Source organism: Jaculus jaculus, chromosome 5 (assembly GCF_020740685.1).
Source record: "Jaculus jaculus isolate mJacJac1 chromosome 5, mJacJac1.mat.Y.cur, whole genome shotgun sequence".
Lineage (NCBI taxonomy): Eukaryota > Metazoa > Chordata > Mammalia > Rodentia > Dipodidae > Jaculus > Jaculus jaculus.
Genome location: NC_059106.1, coordinates 167939061 through 167954744, shown reverse-complemented (window position 1 = coordinate 167954744; position 15684 = coordinate 167939061). Strand labels below are relative to the sequence as shown.

The 15684-nt window shown below is 50.4% G+C and overlaps 1 protein-coding gene across 4 annotated transcripts in view; it reads left to right on the top strand.

The window, feature by feature from the left end:
- Galnt14 (polypeptide N-acetylgalactosaminyltransferase 14) overlaps nucleotides 1-6094 on the top strand; it is a 238256-nt gene extending 232162 nt beyond the window's left edge. The window contains exons 14-15 of one of the 4 annotated variants that reach the window (XM_004654516.2): nucleotides 4118-4237; nucleotides 5495-6094. In XM_004654516.2, the coding sequence (XP_004654573.1) occupies nucleotides 4118-4237; nucleotides 5495-5653 (279 nt within the window). In that variant the 3' untranslated portion in view covers nucleotides 5654-6094. Of the gene's footprint in view, nucleotides 1-4117; nucleotides 4271-4326; nucleotides 4390-4545; nucleotides 5268-5494 lie in introns of those variants that run through there. The other 3 variants (XM_045149835.1, XM_045149834.1, XM_045149833.1) reach the window with 3 other exon arrangements.
- The last annotated feature ends 9590 nt before the right edge of the window (nucleotides 6095-15684 follow it).

Sequence of the window (15684 nt, the reverse complement as noted above, 5' to 3'; positions counted from 1 at the left end):
ACTTAGCATAATCATTTCTAGATCCATCCATTTCCCTGCAAATTTAATAAGTTCACTTTACTGATGAATAGAACCCTATTATATAAATGTACCACATCTTCATTATCTATTTATTAGTTGAGAGCCATGTAGGCTGGTTCTATTTCCTAGCTGTTGTGAATAGAGCAGCAATAAACATAATTGAGCAAGTATCTCTAAGGTAGTGAGACGATTCCTTAGGATATATGCTTAGGAGTGGTATAGCTGGGTAATATAGTAAATCTGTTTTTAGCTGTCTCAGGAATCTCCACACGTATTTCCACAGTGGCTGTACCAGATTGCATTCCCACCAACAGTGTAGAAGGGTTCCTCTTTTTTTTTTTTTACATCCTTGCCAACATTTGTCATTTGTTTTATTGAAGGTAGCCAATCTGACAGGAGTGAGATGGAATCTCAAAGTAGTTTTAATTTGCATTTTCCGCTAAGGATGTAGAAACATTTTTTAGATGTTTCATTGTAGAGATCCTTCACTTCCTTGGTTAGGTTTATTTCAAGGTAATTTATTTATTTATTTATTTTTGAAGCAAATTGTGAATGGGAGTGATTGCCTGATTTAGTCCTCAGCATGTTTTTGTTAGTATATAAGAAGATTACTGGTTTCTGTGTGTTTATTTTATATCCTGCTACATTTTAAAAGTGCTTATCAGCTCTAACATTTTCCTGGTAGAGTCTTTAGGGTCCTTTATGTGTAGAATCATATCATTGGCAAATAATGATAATTTGATTTCTTCCTTCCTAATTTGTATCCCTTTTATGTGTGTCTCTTGCCTTATTGCTATAGATAAGACCTCTAATACTATATTAAATAAAAGTGGGGTCACCCTTATCTTGCTGCTGGTTTTAGTGGAAAAGCTTCAAGTTTTTCCCCATTTATCATGACTACAGGTTTTTCATAAATAGCCTTTATTATGTTGAGGTATATTCTTTCTAGTCCCAGTTTCTTTAGGACTTTTATCATGAAGTGATGTTGGATTTTTTTCAAATACTTTTTCTGCATCTATTGAGATGATCATGTGATTTTGTCCTTCAGTCCATTTATAAAGTATATTACATTTATCAATTTGTATATGTTGAACAATCCCTGCATCTCTGAGATAAAGCCTACTTGGCTGGGGTGAATGATCTTGATCTATTCTTGTATTGTTTGCCAATATTTTATTGGGAATTGTTGTATCTATATTCATGAGAGACATTGGTCTGTAATTTCCCTTTTTGTTCTTTCTTTGTCTAGTTTGGTATCAGGATAGTAGCTTAAGGTGCCAGGTGTGGCTCTTATGTTACTCCCATGGGCAAATTCTAAAATTCAACTGAGCAACATATACACTCAATCAAAACCAGCATGGAGTATTTATGTAAGAGCAGGGATTAAAACAAACAGATCCTCTAACAAATTTGGTCAGTCCCTACGGGTGTGCGTTGACCCACACCCTTAATCTTGTCAACTGGGAGGCTGAGATTTCAGGTTTGTAAAGGGTTCCAGATCAGGCTGGGGCCGAGTGAGCTGCCACCCCTGAGGATGACAGAAGGAAACAAAGACACTATAAATCAGGAAGCAACAAAGACCTACCCCCAAATACAGCTTATTTAAGAATGGCAAAGCCGGCCCTCAATCAAATCTAACGCATAACCTGCCCTGACATGGAAGGTGTAACTAGCACTTCCAATGAAGGCAGAGGGGCAGGAAGTGACCCGGTAAGTAGCTCCTGTTTCCTGTTGGGACGGCTTCAGTCTCACCTATGCTATGTGCCCACTTGGGTCCCTCTTTACTGTGCTATGGGCTGGGCTAGGCTGGCTGGGTCAGTGGGTTCGCTGCTCTGATCGCCTGTGCTGGGTGCTCTGTGGCTGAGTTCCCTTCCCCAGGTCTCCAGTGGTTTCCAGAACTAGTGGTTGGGGAGGGGGCAGGCCAAAGAGGTGCTTAAAGTTGACCCAGAGCTGAGTAGCTGGTCCCCGTGATCCTCTTCCTCGTGAGCCACTCAGCTGGCCCCTGCTGCCTTCCCCTTCGGGGTTTCAACTTTGTGAGGAAGCTGGTTTGAGTGGGGAGCCCCTCCACCTGGGTATCTGCTCCTGCAGTTCAGGTGTGTAGCCCTTTCCGGAGACCAGTGCTGTAACAGGAGCTGATCCTGGCTGGTGGTCGGCTTGCAGGAAGCTCTGGGTCTCTTCTGCTTCTCTGCTGTGGCTGGTAATTCCTTATACACCTTCACTTTTTGGTAGAAGAGTATATTATGATGTTTTTCTGCTTATTTCTCCCTAGGCTGCTTTGGAATGGCTGTTATGCAGCCATCTTAACTGGAAGCCTCTTAATTTTTTGTTTTATTTTCAAGCAGATTAAAAGAGAGGGAGAGAATAGGTACACCGAGGCCTCCAGCCACTATAAACAAACTCCAGATGCATTTGTCACCTTACGCATCTGGCTTTACATGGGTACTGAGGAATCAAACATGGGTTGTTAAGCTTTGCGGACAAGCACCTTAAACACTAAGCCATCTCTCCAGGACCACCCCCCAACCTTTTAATTATTTTTTTGAAATTTATTTATTCCTTTCTCAACATCAGTGACTTCTGCCTCAATTGCAGGGGATGGCAAGAGTCTAAAATTTAGCCAGTTGTCCTGTGAGCCTAGACAAATGACTGCTTGATTTGGCCCTTGGGTCTTTCTTTACCCAATACCTCAAGACAAAGAATGTTTTGGGCCCAAATGCAAGGCATGGGTCTCGTGCCTAGAGTTTTTCTCTCAAGTGGGCTGCATCACTCATACACTTCTAGGCCCCAGTGGGGACCACTGAGAGGCAGAAATCATGCTTAGACGTGCAGACTAAAGGTGGGAATAAAAGGGGACGGGCACAGTCTGGAAGCCAGTGTTACCTGCGTCCCCATGGCCTGCTGGACAGCCATGGAGCCTGGGCCTCCATCACGGGTTTGCCCCAGCTCCCTTGGGTGTTAGGGACAGAGCTACTCTCTGGCCTGCCCACTTCAGACCCACCCTGGTTTACATTATGGCCAGCAGATGGATGAGGAGACATCCAAACCTGTAGCAAGGGCGCTGCACCCAGCCGGCGTACGCGCGGCCTGATGTGAGGGCGGGGCAGGGGGAGGAGAGAGTGCCCTTGGCAGGGTCCCTTCCCCAGCTTCCCTTAGAGGAGCCAGCCAGGAGTCATCCTTCCCTACACTGAGGGCCAGAAGCAGACGTGAACCTGGGGGAAAACCTCTTCACAGTCCGTCTCACAGCCGCTCGGTCAGTGCTGGCTGCCTCTCACCTGGAGAACTGGGGAGCGCTCCAACTCCCCAAGTGGTGGTTGCTGTGGGGGCCTCTGGCACTTTGGAGGAAATGTGTGAGCACTGCTCCTCAGCCCCCTCTGCTTCCCCACAAATGCCCCTCTTCCCTACCCTGTCAGGAGCTCGGGCGCCAAATTGTCTCCTATACTGGTGGTTAGAATGCATGGACTTCCTGAAAATAATTTCATCTCTCCTAACTTTCCTTCCTTCTCGGCTCTTCTCCTATCTCTTCTCTCCAATGCTTCCCCATTTGTTTCACCCCTCCATCTGCCTCTTGTCATAGCTCTGACGTTCTCTAGACACTGACTTGGAATCCCTTCAGGGAACAGGGGACATTCTAAGGATGATTGGGTGGGTGGGGCTATCATGCGCTTGCTTGGAGTGTCAGGTGTGGGGAGCACACCGAGATACTACAGACCTCACAGCCTGTTAGGGTGCTGTTGAGGTTTCTGCCTGCAGCCCAGAAATGTCCAGCAACTTTCAGAGTTTACCCGAACGGCTCAGGCTCCGGCCCCATCGCAAGATACGGGGACTGAGACTTAGTGATACTGTGATCTCAAACACATGTCCCTCGGTCCTTGTCATCGCTCTGGAAGTCGGTGTATATTGTGCAAGACACCCCTCTCTGTGGGCTCTTGGGAGCTGACGCCCTTGGAAGACATACCTTTCCCCTCTTGCTGTCCCCTTGGCCTCTGCCTTGTGATGGTCAGTGCCTGCTGGCATAGGAGTCAGCGTGCATAGGCTTGGCGGTGGCCTGCAGTGGTCGCTCCCCAACTCTTGAGCGAACCCCTCTTGGTCTCCTCAGGTGTGGGCCCTCACGTACACCCAGCAGATCGTCCAGGAGGACCTGTGCTTGTCTGTTGTCACCCTGTTCCCCGGAGCCCCGGTGGTTCTCGCTCTGTGCAAGAATGGAGACGACAAGCAGGTGAGTGCTCAGCGGCCCCCGATAGGGGTGCGGGTGCCTGCCTTCCACGCTGTGGCGGGGCAGAGGAAGGCTCATGGATAGGGGTGCAGGTGCCTGCCTTCCACGCTGTGGCGGGGCAGAGGAAGGCTCATGGATAGGGGTGCGGGTGCCTGCCTTCCACGCTGTGGCGGGGCAGAGGAAGGCTCATGGATAGGGGTGCGGGTGTCTGCCTTCCATGCTGTGGCGGGGCAGAGGAAGGCTCATGGATGGGGAAGGAGAGGAGCTGCTGGATGAGGAAAGGTTAACAAGCAGGAGGTCCGTGTGGTCAGCCCTAGGCAAGGGACACCCTCAGGGGTGCCAGCGGCAATAACTGTATTGACCCCACTGGTCAGTTCACACACGAGAGCCCACATACCTCTGCCAACCTTGCCAGACCCGCTCACCGTGTGCACAGCTGTCACTTGTCCGTTTTCCATCTGGGATCCTGCACACGGATCTCAGATAACAATAGCCATTACCACTGGACACTTTGCCTTCAGGACCTTGGGCTCTGGCCAAGGTCACCCTGTCCCGGATGCATCCTGTTCTTCTAGAAGCAGGTGTTGGCCCTGCTGCACGTCTGGTCACTGGCTCCTGTTGGAGAGGCTGAGGTCCAAGAGGTCATTTCGTGGCGCGCTGCACGGAGAGCCACTGGAGCCTCCCTCTCCTCCGCTCCGCAGTAGGGCCGATGCGACCTGAAGCAGCCATCTACAGTGGTCTCTGCACATGAAGCAGGGAGCTCCACCCGCTCAGGGCGGTCCCCAGTCCACATCCATCCTGCTGCCCTTGTGAATGAGGAGGTCGTGGAACAGGGCATGAACCCCTGTCCTGTGAGCCCTCAGAGGCAGGTGTGAAGAAGTCCCCTGCCCCTCTTGCTGGCACACTCAGTGCCCCCACCCCCTCTTTCCCTCACACGGACGTGGAGTGCAGATTAATTTTGTAACTAACAGTTCATATTTTCTGGCCTATTGCTTTGCGAGTTATTGCCTCCTGATGAGTTTTCTAACAAACAGATTGATTTAAATTTGATTTTTTAAATTCAATTAAAAAAATACCTGTCAGAGCAACTAGTGGCATTTTTCTTCCTCAAATGAGATCCTGGAATCAGCTCTCTGGCTAACCCTAAACACAAGTTGTCTCACCTTTTCTGATGACGCGCAGGTCCCCACATTATCCATGAGACCCAGGGCTTAAAGTCAGCAAAGCCCCACTTGCCCTCTCTCCTCTCTGTCTTCTCAGCAATGGACCAAGACCGGTGCCCGCATCGAGCACATAGCGTCCCGCCTCTGCCTGGACACGGACATGTTTGGTGACAGTACTGAGGATGGCAAGGAGGTTGTGGTCAACCCGTGTGAGTCCTCACTCATGAGCCAGCACTGGGACATTGTGAGCTCATGAGGACCCTGCATGGATCTATCCGTGGGATAGGGGTGTAACTTCCCAGACCAGAATAAACTGGAACCCAGTCTGTGAACAGCCCATGACTTCACCAGATGCCCTTGACTGGAGGTGAGACAGACTCACCACCCCCTCCAGGACAGGAGCAACTGTCTCAGGGAGGATGGAGGGGAAGGTCACAAGCCAATGGAGTTCAGCGTCCAACCCCTCACGTGTGTGCAATGTTGTGAAGTTTTAGTCTCAGTCGGGTCTTCCTCTGACTGGGACCTGGAGACAGAGATCCAGTGGAAAGTGTCTGCTGTTCTGTCTTGACAAAAAAAAAAAAAAAAGACACCATGAAGGCCAGGGAGAAATGTTCTCCTCATTGTCAACATGCTAGAAGTAAATGGAGAGGTCAGGACGGAGGTGGTTTCCTGAACAAATAAAATTATCGTTAAAAGTCATCCAGTAATTGATGCTGTTGGTTCTGCCACTGGCTCAGCAATAAACTGGATTCTCCCTTGACTGTGGGTGAAGGTGTGGCATGCTGTGGCAGAGTGGGTGAAGAAGACAGGCAGCTGGACACTTGTGTCCTCATTTTAGGTTGTCACCAACCAGCTGTGTGGCACACACACTTCACTTCTGCGGCCTTCCATTCCCTACTGTGTCCACAGTGGGACCAGATCACTGATGGCGACAGATACTCATCGGTGTCGTCAGAGGGTCTAGTTCCCTGTGGAGATCTTGTTGGGTGGATATGGCGTGGAAGCTGTTCTCTGTGATCATTCAGGGCCCCCCCCCCCCATTTCAAACACTATCATACAATCCCTGGGTGCATGAGGTGGACATCTAAGCCTGTTACGGTTACGGTGTTAATAAACCCTGTGGACTAGTGTGCTCTGGGATGGTTACAGTAACTATCTATTCTTATTCACTAGCATTTATAAGAAGAAACAAGCTATGCTGTGTAAAAGTTTTCAGGTTATGCCAGAAGGGAAGTGTGATTCAGTCGCTGCCTTTGTTACCTGCTGCTGTGGGACAATGACCCCGAACCTTAGCAGCTTAACTAACAACCCATTTACTGCTTCACAGTTTGTGTGGGTCAGTCATCCAGGCCCAGCTTAACTGATCCCACTGCTTCTGGAGACTTCCAAGGCTGCAGCAGAGTCGCTGGCCAGGGCCGCAGTCAGCTCCACAGGGCTGGGAGTGATCCAGGCTCATTCAGGGCTTTGGTCCCTCGAAGGCTGCGCGTGGCTCAGAGGCTGCCTCAGTTCTCGCTGTGCAAATACCTTTGGCAGCTCACGTCCCCGTAGCAAGCCAACCAAGAAGGCAAGAGGACCGACATCCCAGACTTCTGCAAACAGATCTCACAACTCATTCCCATCAGTTGCACCACATTCTGTTTGGCAGAATCAGTTAGCCGGGTATGGCCAGCGCTCAAGGGCAGGGGTGGGGGCTCTCAGGAGAGTGATAGCCAGAAGGCAGCCAGGAAGGCCACCAGACTGCCCCCCAGTGACTATTAGTTCCTAAGCAGGTACCCATCTTCCTTCACCCAGGAAGCTCCGCAGTGCTGGGAGGCTGTCCAGGCTCCTTACAAAACCCACCGCTCCACACTCCCACAGCCACGGTACCTCAGGGTACTCAAAGACAGGCATGTATACTGAGGCGACAAGTAGTCAGACCCAATGGGGTCTCCTGCCCTTCTTTATTGCCAGCACTGGGCCAGGCACGGGGAGTTCTCTGTGGACGTCTTCTTAAGCAGGTGGTTGACAAGCTATTCTTTCATCTAAGATGAAGTGGCTTTACTTACATGTTACACTGATCCCCACACAGTTACACAACGGGGGTGGCCGTAGGTCTCTCTGGCACTTAAAGGAGGAGGAAAGGAGAATGTTGACTTGTGCCCAGTGGGGCACGTAACTTCTCACCTAATCTCTTCCCTGTGACAGCAGAGGTGGCCCTCAGCTCACTGCCAACCCTGCTCTTGACAGTGAAGAACTTGGAGAGGATAACAAAGAGTCACGTGGAAGGGCCAGGTGGGTACCCTGCTGATGGAGACGCAGACGTTCTCCTGCGAATGGTGTTCAGGGCATGCTTCCCAAGGCCTCCTTAGTGGAGGATGGAGGTTCAGCATGGACCATGCGAGGAGGAAGGACTTACTCCAACCGTGCAAGGTCTGAAGCACTCTCTCCACTGTCCTCACACTGACACAGTCCAAGCAAAGGGCTGGTGGTTTAAAGCAAGCATGACACGGGGCTGGGGAGATAGCTCTGTGGGTAACAAGGTGCTTGCCTTATAAGCTTGACCTGAGCTCAGCTTGTAGTACCCCTGTAAACTAAAGCTGGCATATGAGTCAGCAAATACCTGTAGCCCCAGCACTGGAGAAGCAGAGATAAGAGGGCCCCTGGGCTCACTGACTAGCCAGTCTAGGTCAGATCCAGGCCAGTAAGAGACCCTGTCTCCAAAAGAGGTAGATGGGGCTAGAGAGGGGGGCTTAGCAGCTAAGACACTTGCCTGTGAAGCCTAAGGACTCATGTTTGGCTCTCCAGGTCCCACATAAAGCCAGACACACAGTGACGCCAGCGCCCCATGCTGCACACGCACACAAGGGGGCACACGCATCTGGAGTTTGACGGCAGTGGCTGGAGACCCTGGTGTGCCATTTCTCTCTCTCCACTTAAAAAATAAAAAGTGGGCGCTGGAGAGATGGCTTAGTGGTTAAGCGCTTGCGCACTGTGAAGCCTAAGGACCCCGGTTCGAGGCTCGGTTCCCCAGGTCCCACGTTAGCCAGATGCACAAGGGGGCGCACGCGTCTGGAGTTCGCTTGCAGAGTCTGGAAGCCCTGGCGCACCCATTCTCTCTCTCCCTCTATCTGTCTTTCTCTCTGTGTCTGTTGCTCTCAAATAAATAAATAAAAAACCTTAAAAAAAAATAAAAATAAATAAAAAATAAAAAGTGGGCCAGAGAGGTGGCCGTAGGGGTTAAGCGCTTGCCTGTGAAGCCTAAGGACCCCAGTTTGAAGCTCTGTTCACCAGGACCTATGTAAGCCAGACGCACAAGGTAACACATGCATATCTGGAGCTTGTTTGCAGTGGCTGGAGGTCCTGGTTCACCCATTCTCTCCCTCTCTCTCTCTCTCTCTCTCTCTTAAATAAATAAAAATGTTAAAGTAAAGAGAGGTGGATAGCTTTCCTGAGTATGACAACAGAGGTTATTTCTAGCAGGCATGTGTGTGTGTGCACACGCGCACACACACACACACACATGCACATGGTGGCAGTTCCTTTCTCTAAGCTGTCACCAAGCATTTGGTCAGCAGCAGCTTATGGAATCACAGGGGTTATTTGAATTTACTGTTTCAAGGGGACGTTTCATCACATCAGGGAAGCAGGGTGCTAGGCTTGAACAGGAAGCCTGGCTCACATCTCCAGATCAGCAGGAAACTGATTTCCCACACCAGCTGGGAGGAAGAAGCATGAGCAAGCTAGTTACCTCATCTGGTGGGACTGGACTACTTAATCTTAGGGCTCATTCCCCAGGGACATGTCTCCTTCAGCGGGGCTCCCCCTTCCAAAGGCTCCACCAGCTGGGCCTCAGAAATGAAGCTTCAGCCAAACACGTGAGACTATGGGGGCCATTTTACACCCAAGCCACTGCATCAGTGAGCACATAAAGCAAGCAGACATACCAGCAGTTTCCAGCCTCTGCCAATCCCAGAGAGCTCCCTGCTGGACAGGCGCTGCGGCAGTGTTAAGCTGCCCAGGGCTGCATGCACACGGCAGTGTGAGCGTGCTCGGGCCTCACCTGGTCATCAGGCTCTTGAGTGGACGTTGACGTGGAGTCTGTGGTCCTCTCTGAGAAGGACCTCACTGACTTTGAATGCTGGACTCTAATAACCTGAAAGAGTTAACTTAGTAGGTTGCCTGTAGTTGTGAAAGTTTGTTAAATGAGATTGGTCCACGAAAACAAAGAAGACCTTGAAAGCATCGGAAGGTCCCCCAAAATTTAGACTTTGAACCATGCTTAGAAGACCACCTCCCTGGAGCAGTCTGACCACACTATCAGAAGAGGAGATGCCAGGATTACCTCTGACTAGTGGCTTAAGAAGAATCAAGTGTCTTCCAGAAAGTATTAAATACAAAGAAACAAGTGTGTGTGTGTGTGCATTTATGTATACAGTCAACCTTTCATATCACTAAGTTTTACATTTTCCAGATTCAACCAGCCACAGATTGAAAACATGCAAGGGGGAAAAAATACATTTCTACTGATCATGGACAACCACTTACATAGCAATTACATTATGCCAGCTCTTTAATATGTAGTTCATTTAAAGTATGAAAGAGAACAAGCTTAGGCTATATGCAAACCCAGTGCCACTTTATATGAAGGATTCGCCCATCCCGGGATTTAGGCATCTGTGGGGAAGAGGGGCTGCACGAACACATCCCCCACTGAGGCACAGCTGTGTATCCTCATTAACTGGGAAAAAAGATAGGCAGCAGTTTCAGGCACCGTGGGGTCTGAATGAGAGGTGCGGGTGGGCTGGTACCGGGTGAATTGGAAGACATGGGTGTTTCTAGGAAAATCTGAGCTCTACATGGCTGGTGGAGGCTGTCATATCGGATCTGAGGCATACTTTTCCCATGGTTTATTTTCTTTTGTGATCTGTACCTTCTACTGTGAGCTCACCCTCAGTGGGCATCTTTCTTCTGGGCACCCCGAGATCCTGGTTGTGGAGGCATGCCTGGGAGAGGGTTAAACTTGCCCCTGCTTGGTCCCATTGGATTGCTTTTGATTTCAGACCAATTTCTGCATTGATTTCTCTGGTGGTGGTTTTCACACTGTGAGAAATGAGAATTTTGATCCCATCTCTCTACTTGGTACAATCTTGGATTTTGATCATTTATAGATAGATTGCTTTTTCTCTCCACCCCCCATTTTAGTTCTGTTTCCCTGCCATTGTGGCTCACCCATCTGGTGGGTGGGGCTTATCTAGCTCTTCCAGACCCCTGGTCACATGGGCGACTCCATTTCCAGCTTCTGCTCCAAGGGGCTATGGGACTTCTGCATGTGTCTGCTTGCACATGAAGCCCAGCCCTGGTGACGTTTCAGCTTCACTTCCTGTCCAGCTCTCAGTCACCAGGATCACTTTGAATTCCCACTTGATTTTGGTATTTGGACTCTCTCCCTTCTTCCTTACAAATGCAGCTGTGGTTTCAAATTGTTTTATCCAATATTTATATGGGCACGGGGGCGGAGCTTCCTGTGCTGCTCAGAGCAGAATTCCTGAGTGCTGTGATCAGCTGTCATCATTGTCTCTCACACTGGCTGGGGACCATCTCGCATTGTAGACACTCAATCAATTTCCATGAATGAGTGAGAGAATAAACTTGTGATTCTTTGGCACTGCTTCCTAATTACCTCCTGGCTAGTTATCAGACGCTAGAGCATGAACAGGACAGCGAAGGCAGGAGTGGAAGACCAAGAAGACAAATTTATAACAATAAAACCTTGCTAGAATGCACATAGATTCAGGGACCATGCATATTTAACTTTATAATGACAGAGTTTAATACTGAAAATGCTAACTGGAAGGATCTATCAGAAATGGAAATCTTTAATACGGCGGTGAATCCTAGCCAGAGAGAATATGTTCTCAAACTCATGAGGGGGGATGGTGACGGAAGGGTGGGCGGTGGGGAGGGGGTGTCATAGTGCATCAGTGAACAACTCAGGCACGTTCACTGGCGTCTAAAAGCACGAATTCTGGCCTCCAGAGAGAAGTTCATTCATTTTGTACCTCTGGTCACCTCCTAGTGACCCACAGTACCATGCCCTGCTTTCCCTACTCACTGGGCACCTTCCCGCCCCAGCCCATGCTCCCTTTCAGAACCTGGGACAGAGCCGGGATCACAGGTGTGTAGGGAAGGACTTAGGGAAGTCTAGCAATGGAACCAATGCCCCCAACTTGGCAGTTGGGAGCCCTTTGGCCCCCGCCAGCAGAGCCAATGCCCTGAGCTCCCTCAAGGGCTCCACTCTCTGGCAGTCCAACTCGGATTAGGCAACTCCAAAGCCCTGAGCGCTGTTCCATTTGCCATGGAGCCGACTAATTTAATGAAGGCGTCACAGTGCAAACCTCGGGGCTTATTGGAAAAGGACTCGAGCACGACATTATTTCACAGCAGTAGATTGCATCATTTTCATTTCACAGCTTTCCAATGGGAAATAATAAAACAAAATTACAAACATAATGAAGAAAGAAAGAAGGGGAGAGAAATCCATGGGCGAGAGCAGCATCCTCCATGCTGTGACAAGATTGCGTCCCTCGCTCACTTGAGCCAGTAAACATTACCTGGCTTCGCTCCGCCAGAAGGAGCGGCCCGGGATGCCTGCACCTGCTGCTGGAGATAAGAGGCTGCAATAACTCACTGTCCCGCTGCACCAAGGAGCCAGGAGCATCCCTCCTGAGGACGCCAGTCTCCAACAGCGCAACCTGCCCCAAGCCAGCCAGGATGCCAGGGTGAAGGGCTGCCACTGGAAGAGTAAGGTGACCTGGTGGGGTGCGGACATGCACTGTACCTTCCTGCTCCAGGGGAGAAAAAAGAGCTGCTTCGCCATCCAGGCTCCGTCCATCCCTGGCTGGAGGAAAGGAAGCTGTAAGGCGTAGTTTGGCTGTGAGTGATCTGACAGCCAGAGACTAAATAGCAGTCCACAGAGGGACAAAGCTCTTTCCAAAAGCTGGTCTCATCAATCGCACTGAGGTGCACAGAGGCAGGGAGGTAACAGAGCTCCCCTGGGCTTCTCAGTCTACTCTGCAGGCCTGCCCCTCTGCTGAGGAGATGCCCTGGGCTCGCCCCCACCCCACCCCAGCTGGGCGTCGGCACTTCTTCATTCCATGCAGGTCCCAGATACCAACCCTGCTTCTGACTGAAGATGACCTGCCTCCGGCAGTGGAGGGGCACAGGAATGAAGTCCCTCTTTTTTTTCTCCAGGAGTGTCCTTCAGGGCTGCCCTGGCTCCTTCTCTCCTCCTCCAGTAAGCCTCACCACCCTGCCAGGCCCGCCCTGTCTGTCTGATGCATCCGGATGTCTCCCACAGAGACTCAAAGAGAAAAGGCTTCCCTTGGCCTCACCTCCTCTTTCCCATTGGGCAACCTAAGTTAATGTGAAGAGGTCAAATCCCAGCATCTCTGGATCCTAGGTGTGAAGTAGTACTAAATTGCCTCTCCGATTGATTTCACCAATCTCCTCTGTAAAAAGGGTCACCACCTGGAGGCTGGGGAGATGGCTCAGTCAGTAAAGGGCTTGCCTCACGAAGATGAGGGTCTGAGTTCAACTCCCAGAACCCAGGAGGCTGTAGACAGTTGCAGCACCTCCAAATGTTTCTTCCTCACTTTACTCCATAGCTAGGAAATGTTCTCAGCTCTTCTTCTTTCTGGGGAATCTAGTCTCTATGTCTCATGCCCACAATCCTAGTACATTGGAGTCTAAAGCAAGAGAATTGCCATAAGTTCAAGGCCATCTGGGGCTACAGAAAGAGATTCAGTTTCAAAACCACCTGTCTCCTAAAAGATTTCTGCTTGGGTTCATGAATTCAACCCCCATGTCAGATGTCTGTCTCTCTTCACTCCTCTCCAGTGTTGCGTCCACACTGTTGCCAGTTTGAAGCCATCCCTAACCCTTATCACAATGCGGTGTCCAGCTTGGAAGCCAGTCCCCAGGGCCCCAGGCTTCCACCAGCTTCCAGGAGGGGTCACCTGCCTGGGAGTGAGTGGCATTGCACCCCCTTCATCAAGGCAGGGGCAGAAGCCCTGCGTCCAGTGGGGTGCTGCAGAGTGCTCAGTCTGACGCACCCTTCGGCAGCTCAGCTGGTAAAGGGGGGGACTGTAGACTGAACGGCGTGTTCTGCACGATAGAATGTTCAGTCTTGAGCAAAGGAAGGGGAGGTGACAGACCACAAGAAAGCAGCTTGGGCAGAAGGCTGTGTCATGGAAGAGGTTTGCCATGCTTAGAGGAGCAAAGGAAGTAAGGAAGCCCGCGAGAGGAGCTTCAGGCATGAGTGAGATATCTGCACAGAGAGGGGGAACCCATAGGTGACAGGAACCACGCGAGTACAGGTACCCCGAGACATGGGAGGGAAGGGGGCTCAGGCAGAGCCAGAAAAGGGACCTTGAGTGCCAGGCAGAGGATCCAGAACTTTATCTGGCAGGTGGCTGTGAGCCGTGGAAGCTACTGGAACAAACATAAGAAGATGGACTGGGTGGCAGAGAGTAACTAGGAGCTTGGGATGAGACATCTGAAGCCAGGGCCTGCGTGAGGCTCCGGAAACTTTGTTGAGACATGAACTACATCACTGTTAAGACAGTCAATGGCCGTGAGAGACTGGGATGGGGGCAATGGCTGCAATGGGAGAGGAGAGGATGGGGGACGATGGCTGCAGTGAGAGAGGGCTCTTTGTGTCACAGAAACGTGGCTGGCTGACCGAGTACAGGCCATCCCAGTGCTCATGGTCTGCTGCTCGATTTGGTGTGACTACCAGGCTTAATTTCTTAATCCCAGAAACTGGAAGGGAAAGCAGTGCACAGCAACCACGAACACAGCACTTCCTCGTGCTCAGAAGACCGAAGGCCACACCTCACCCTCGCTCCTAATTCCCCAGAGTCACCAGAGAGCCAGCAAGGTTAAGCAAGTGACTAAAGTCCTACAATTTGAAGCAGAAACAAGATCCAAACCCAAGAGAGTCTCCCTTGAGTTCTGAATTCATGACCATGAGGCTTCATTGTTCACGCCAAGAATAAAATAACAAATACTTGTGTTCTCACCAGAAAGAAACTATAAGAAATACAGTTGAAGGCCCTTGTATCATTCTCCTTAGCAGGCGGGCTTTTAAAAACTGAGTTGAGGGCTGGAGAGACGGCTTAGCAGTTAAGGCGTTTGCCTGTGAAGCCAAAGGACCCAGGTTTGATTCCTCAGTGCCCACATAAGGCAGATGCAAAAGGGGGCACATGCATCTGGAGTTTGTTTCCAGTGGCTGGAGGCCTTGGCGTGCCCATTATCTCTCTGCCTCTCTTCTCTCTGTCTCACTATGCTTGCAAATCAATAAATAAAATTTTTAAAAAAACTGAGCCCTTCTATATCTTGAACAACTGGTCAGCCACAATGACCCTTACATAGATCTATCCCCTCACCAATTATTTGATAGGTAGGGGAGGCCCAAGCATTTAGCGAGCTGGTAAGATGTGTCTGGATTAGGTTTGTGTACCTTAAACACACACTGTTTTATTTCATGCAAACAGGATTCCTACGCGGGGGTGGGGGAGGGGGAGCAATAGCATTAACACAATTTTACACATGAGGAACTTGAGTCTCAGAGAAGTTAAATAACTGACCGGGGTTGCCCAAGTGATAAATAGCAGAGCGAGTGCCTCACCTCAGTGACCAGCCCTCCAAAAGGCAGGGCACTTCACCCCTCTCCAATGTATATGCAGATCACTCAGCAATAAATACTGACTAGGTACCTGTTATACGACAGCATGATGCCAGGACGGGGCCAGCAGTCCTTGTCTGCAAGGACAACAAGCAGAGGAGAGAAGTAATTTTAGAGAGCGAGGGGGTGGTGGGGGTGGCGCCTTGTGTCACTGGTACCACCGAGGTTGTTGCTTGGGTACAAAGACTGCCAAGACTGGGACGAGAAAGCTCTGTGGACAATAGGGTGGCTGTGCCATGAGGTGGACAGGAAAGGGGGAAGAGAGGGCACAGCTGGACAAAAGAAGCCCTGTATGTGTTCCTCCGAGCCATCTCTAAGCCTCTGGTCTGGTCCCGGCTGCAATCTCGCCGAGGCATATTCCTTAGGAACTGGCGACCTTTGAGAGTGGGGGAGACCAGCGTACCTCGGCAGGTAGAGCTTTCCACCAGGAACCACTTTCAGGCTCTGGAAGGAGAGATGCTAGGCACCTCCTCTACGTCCCCCACCAGAGCTCGTGCTCCCATGCTTCCCTGTGTCCCGTTACATCCTCCAGATGGTCCGCTTCACTTTCAGTATGTAGACCT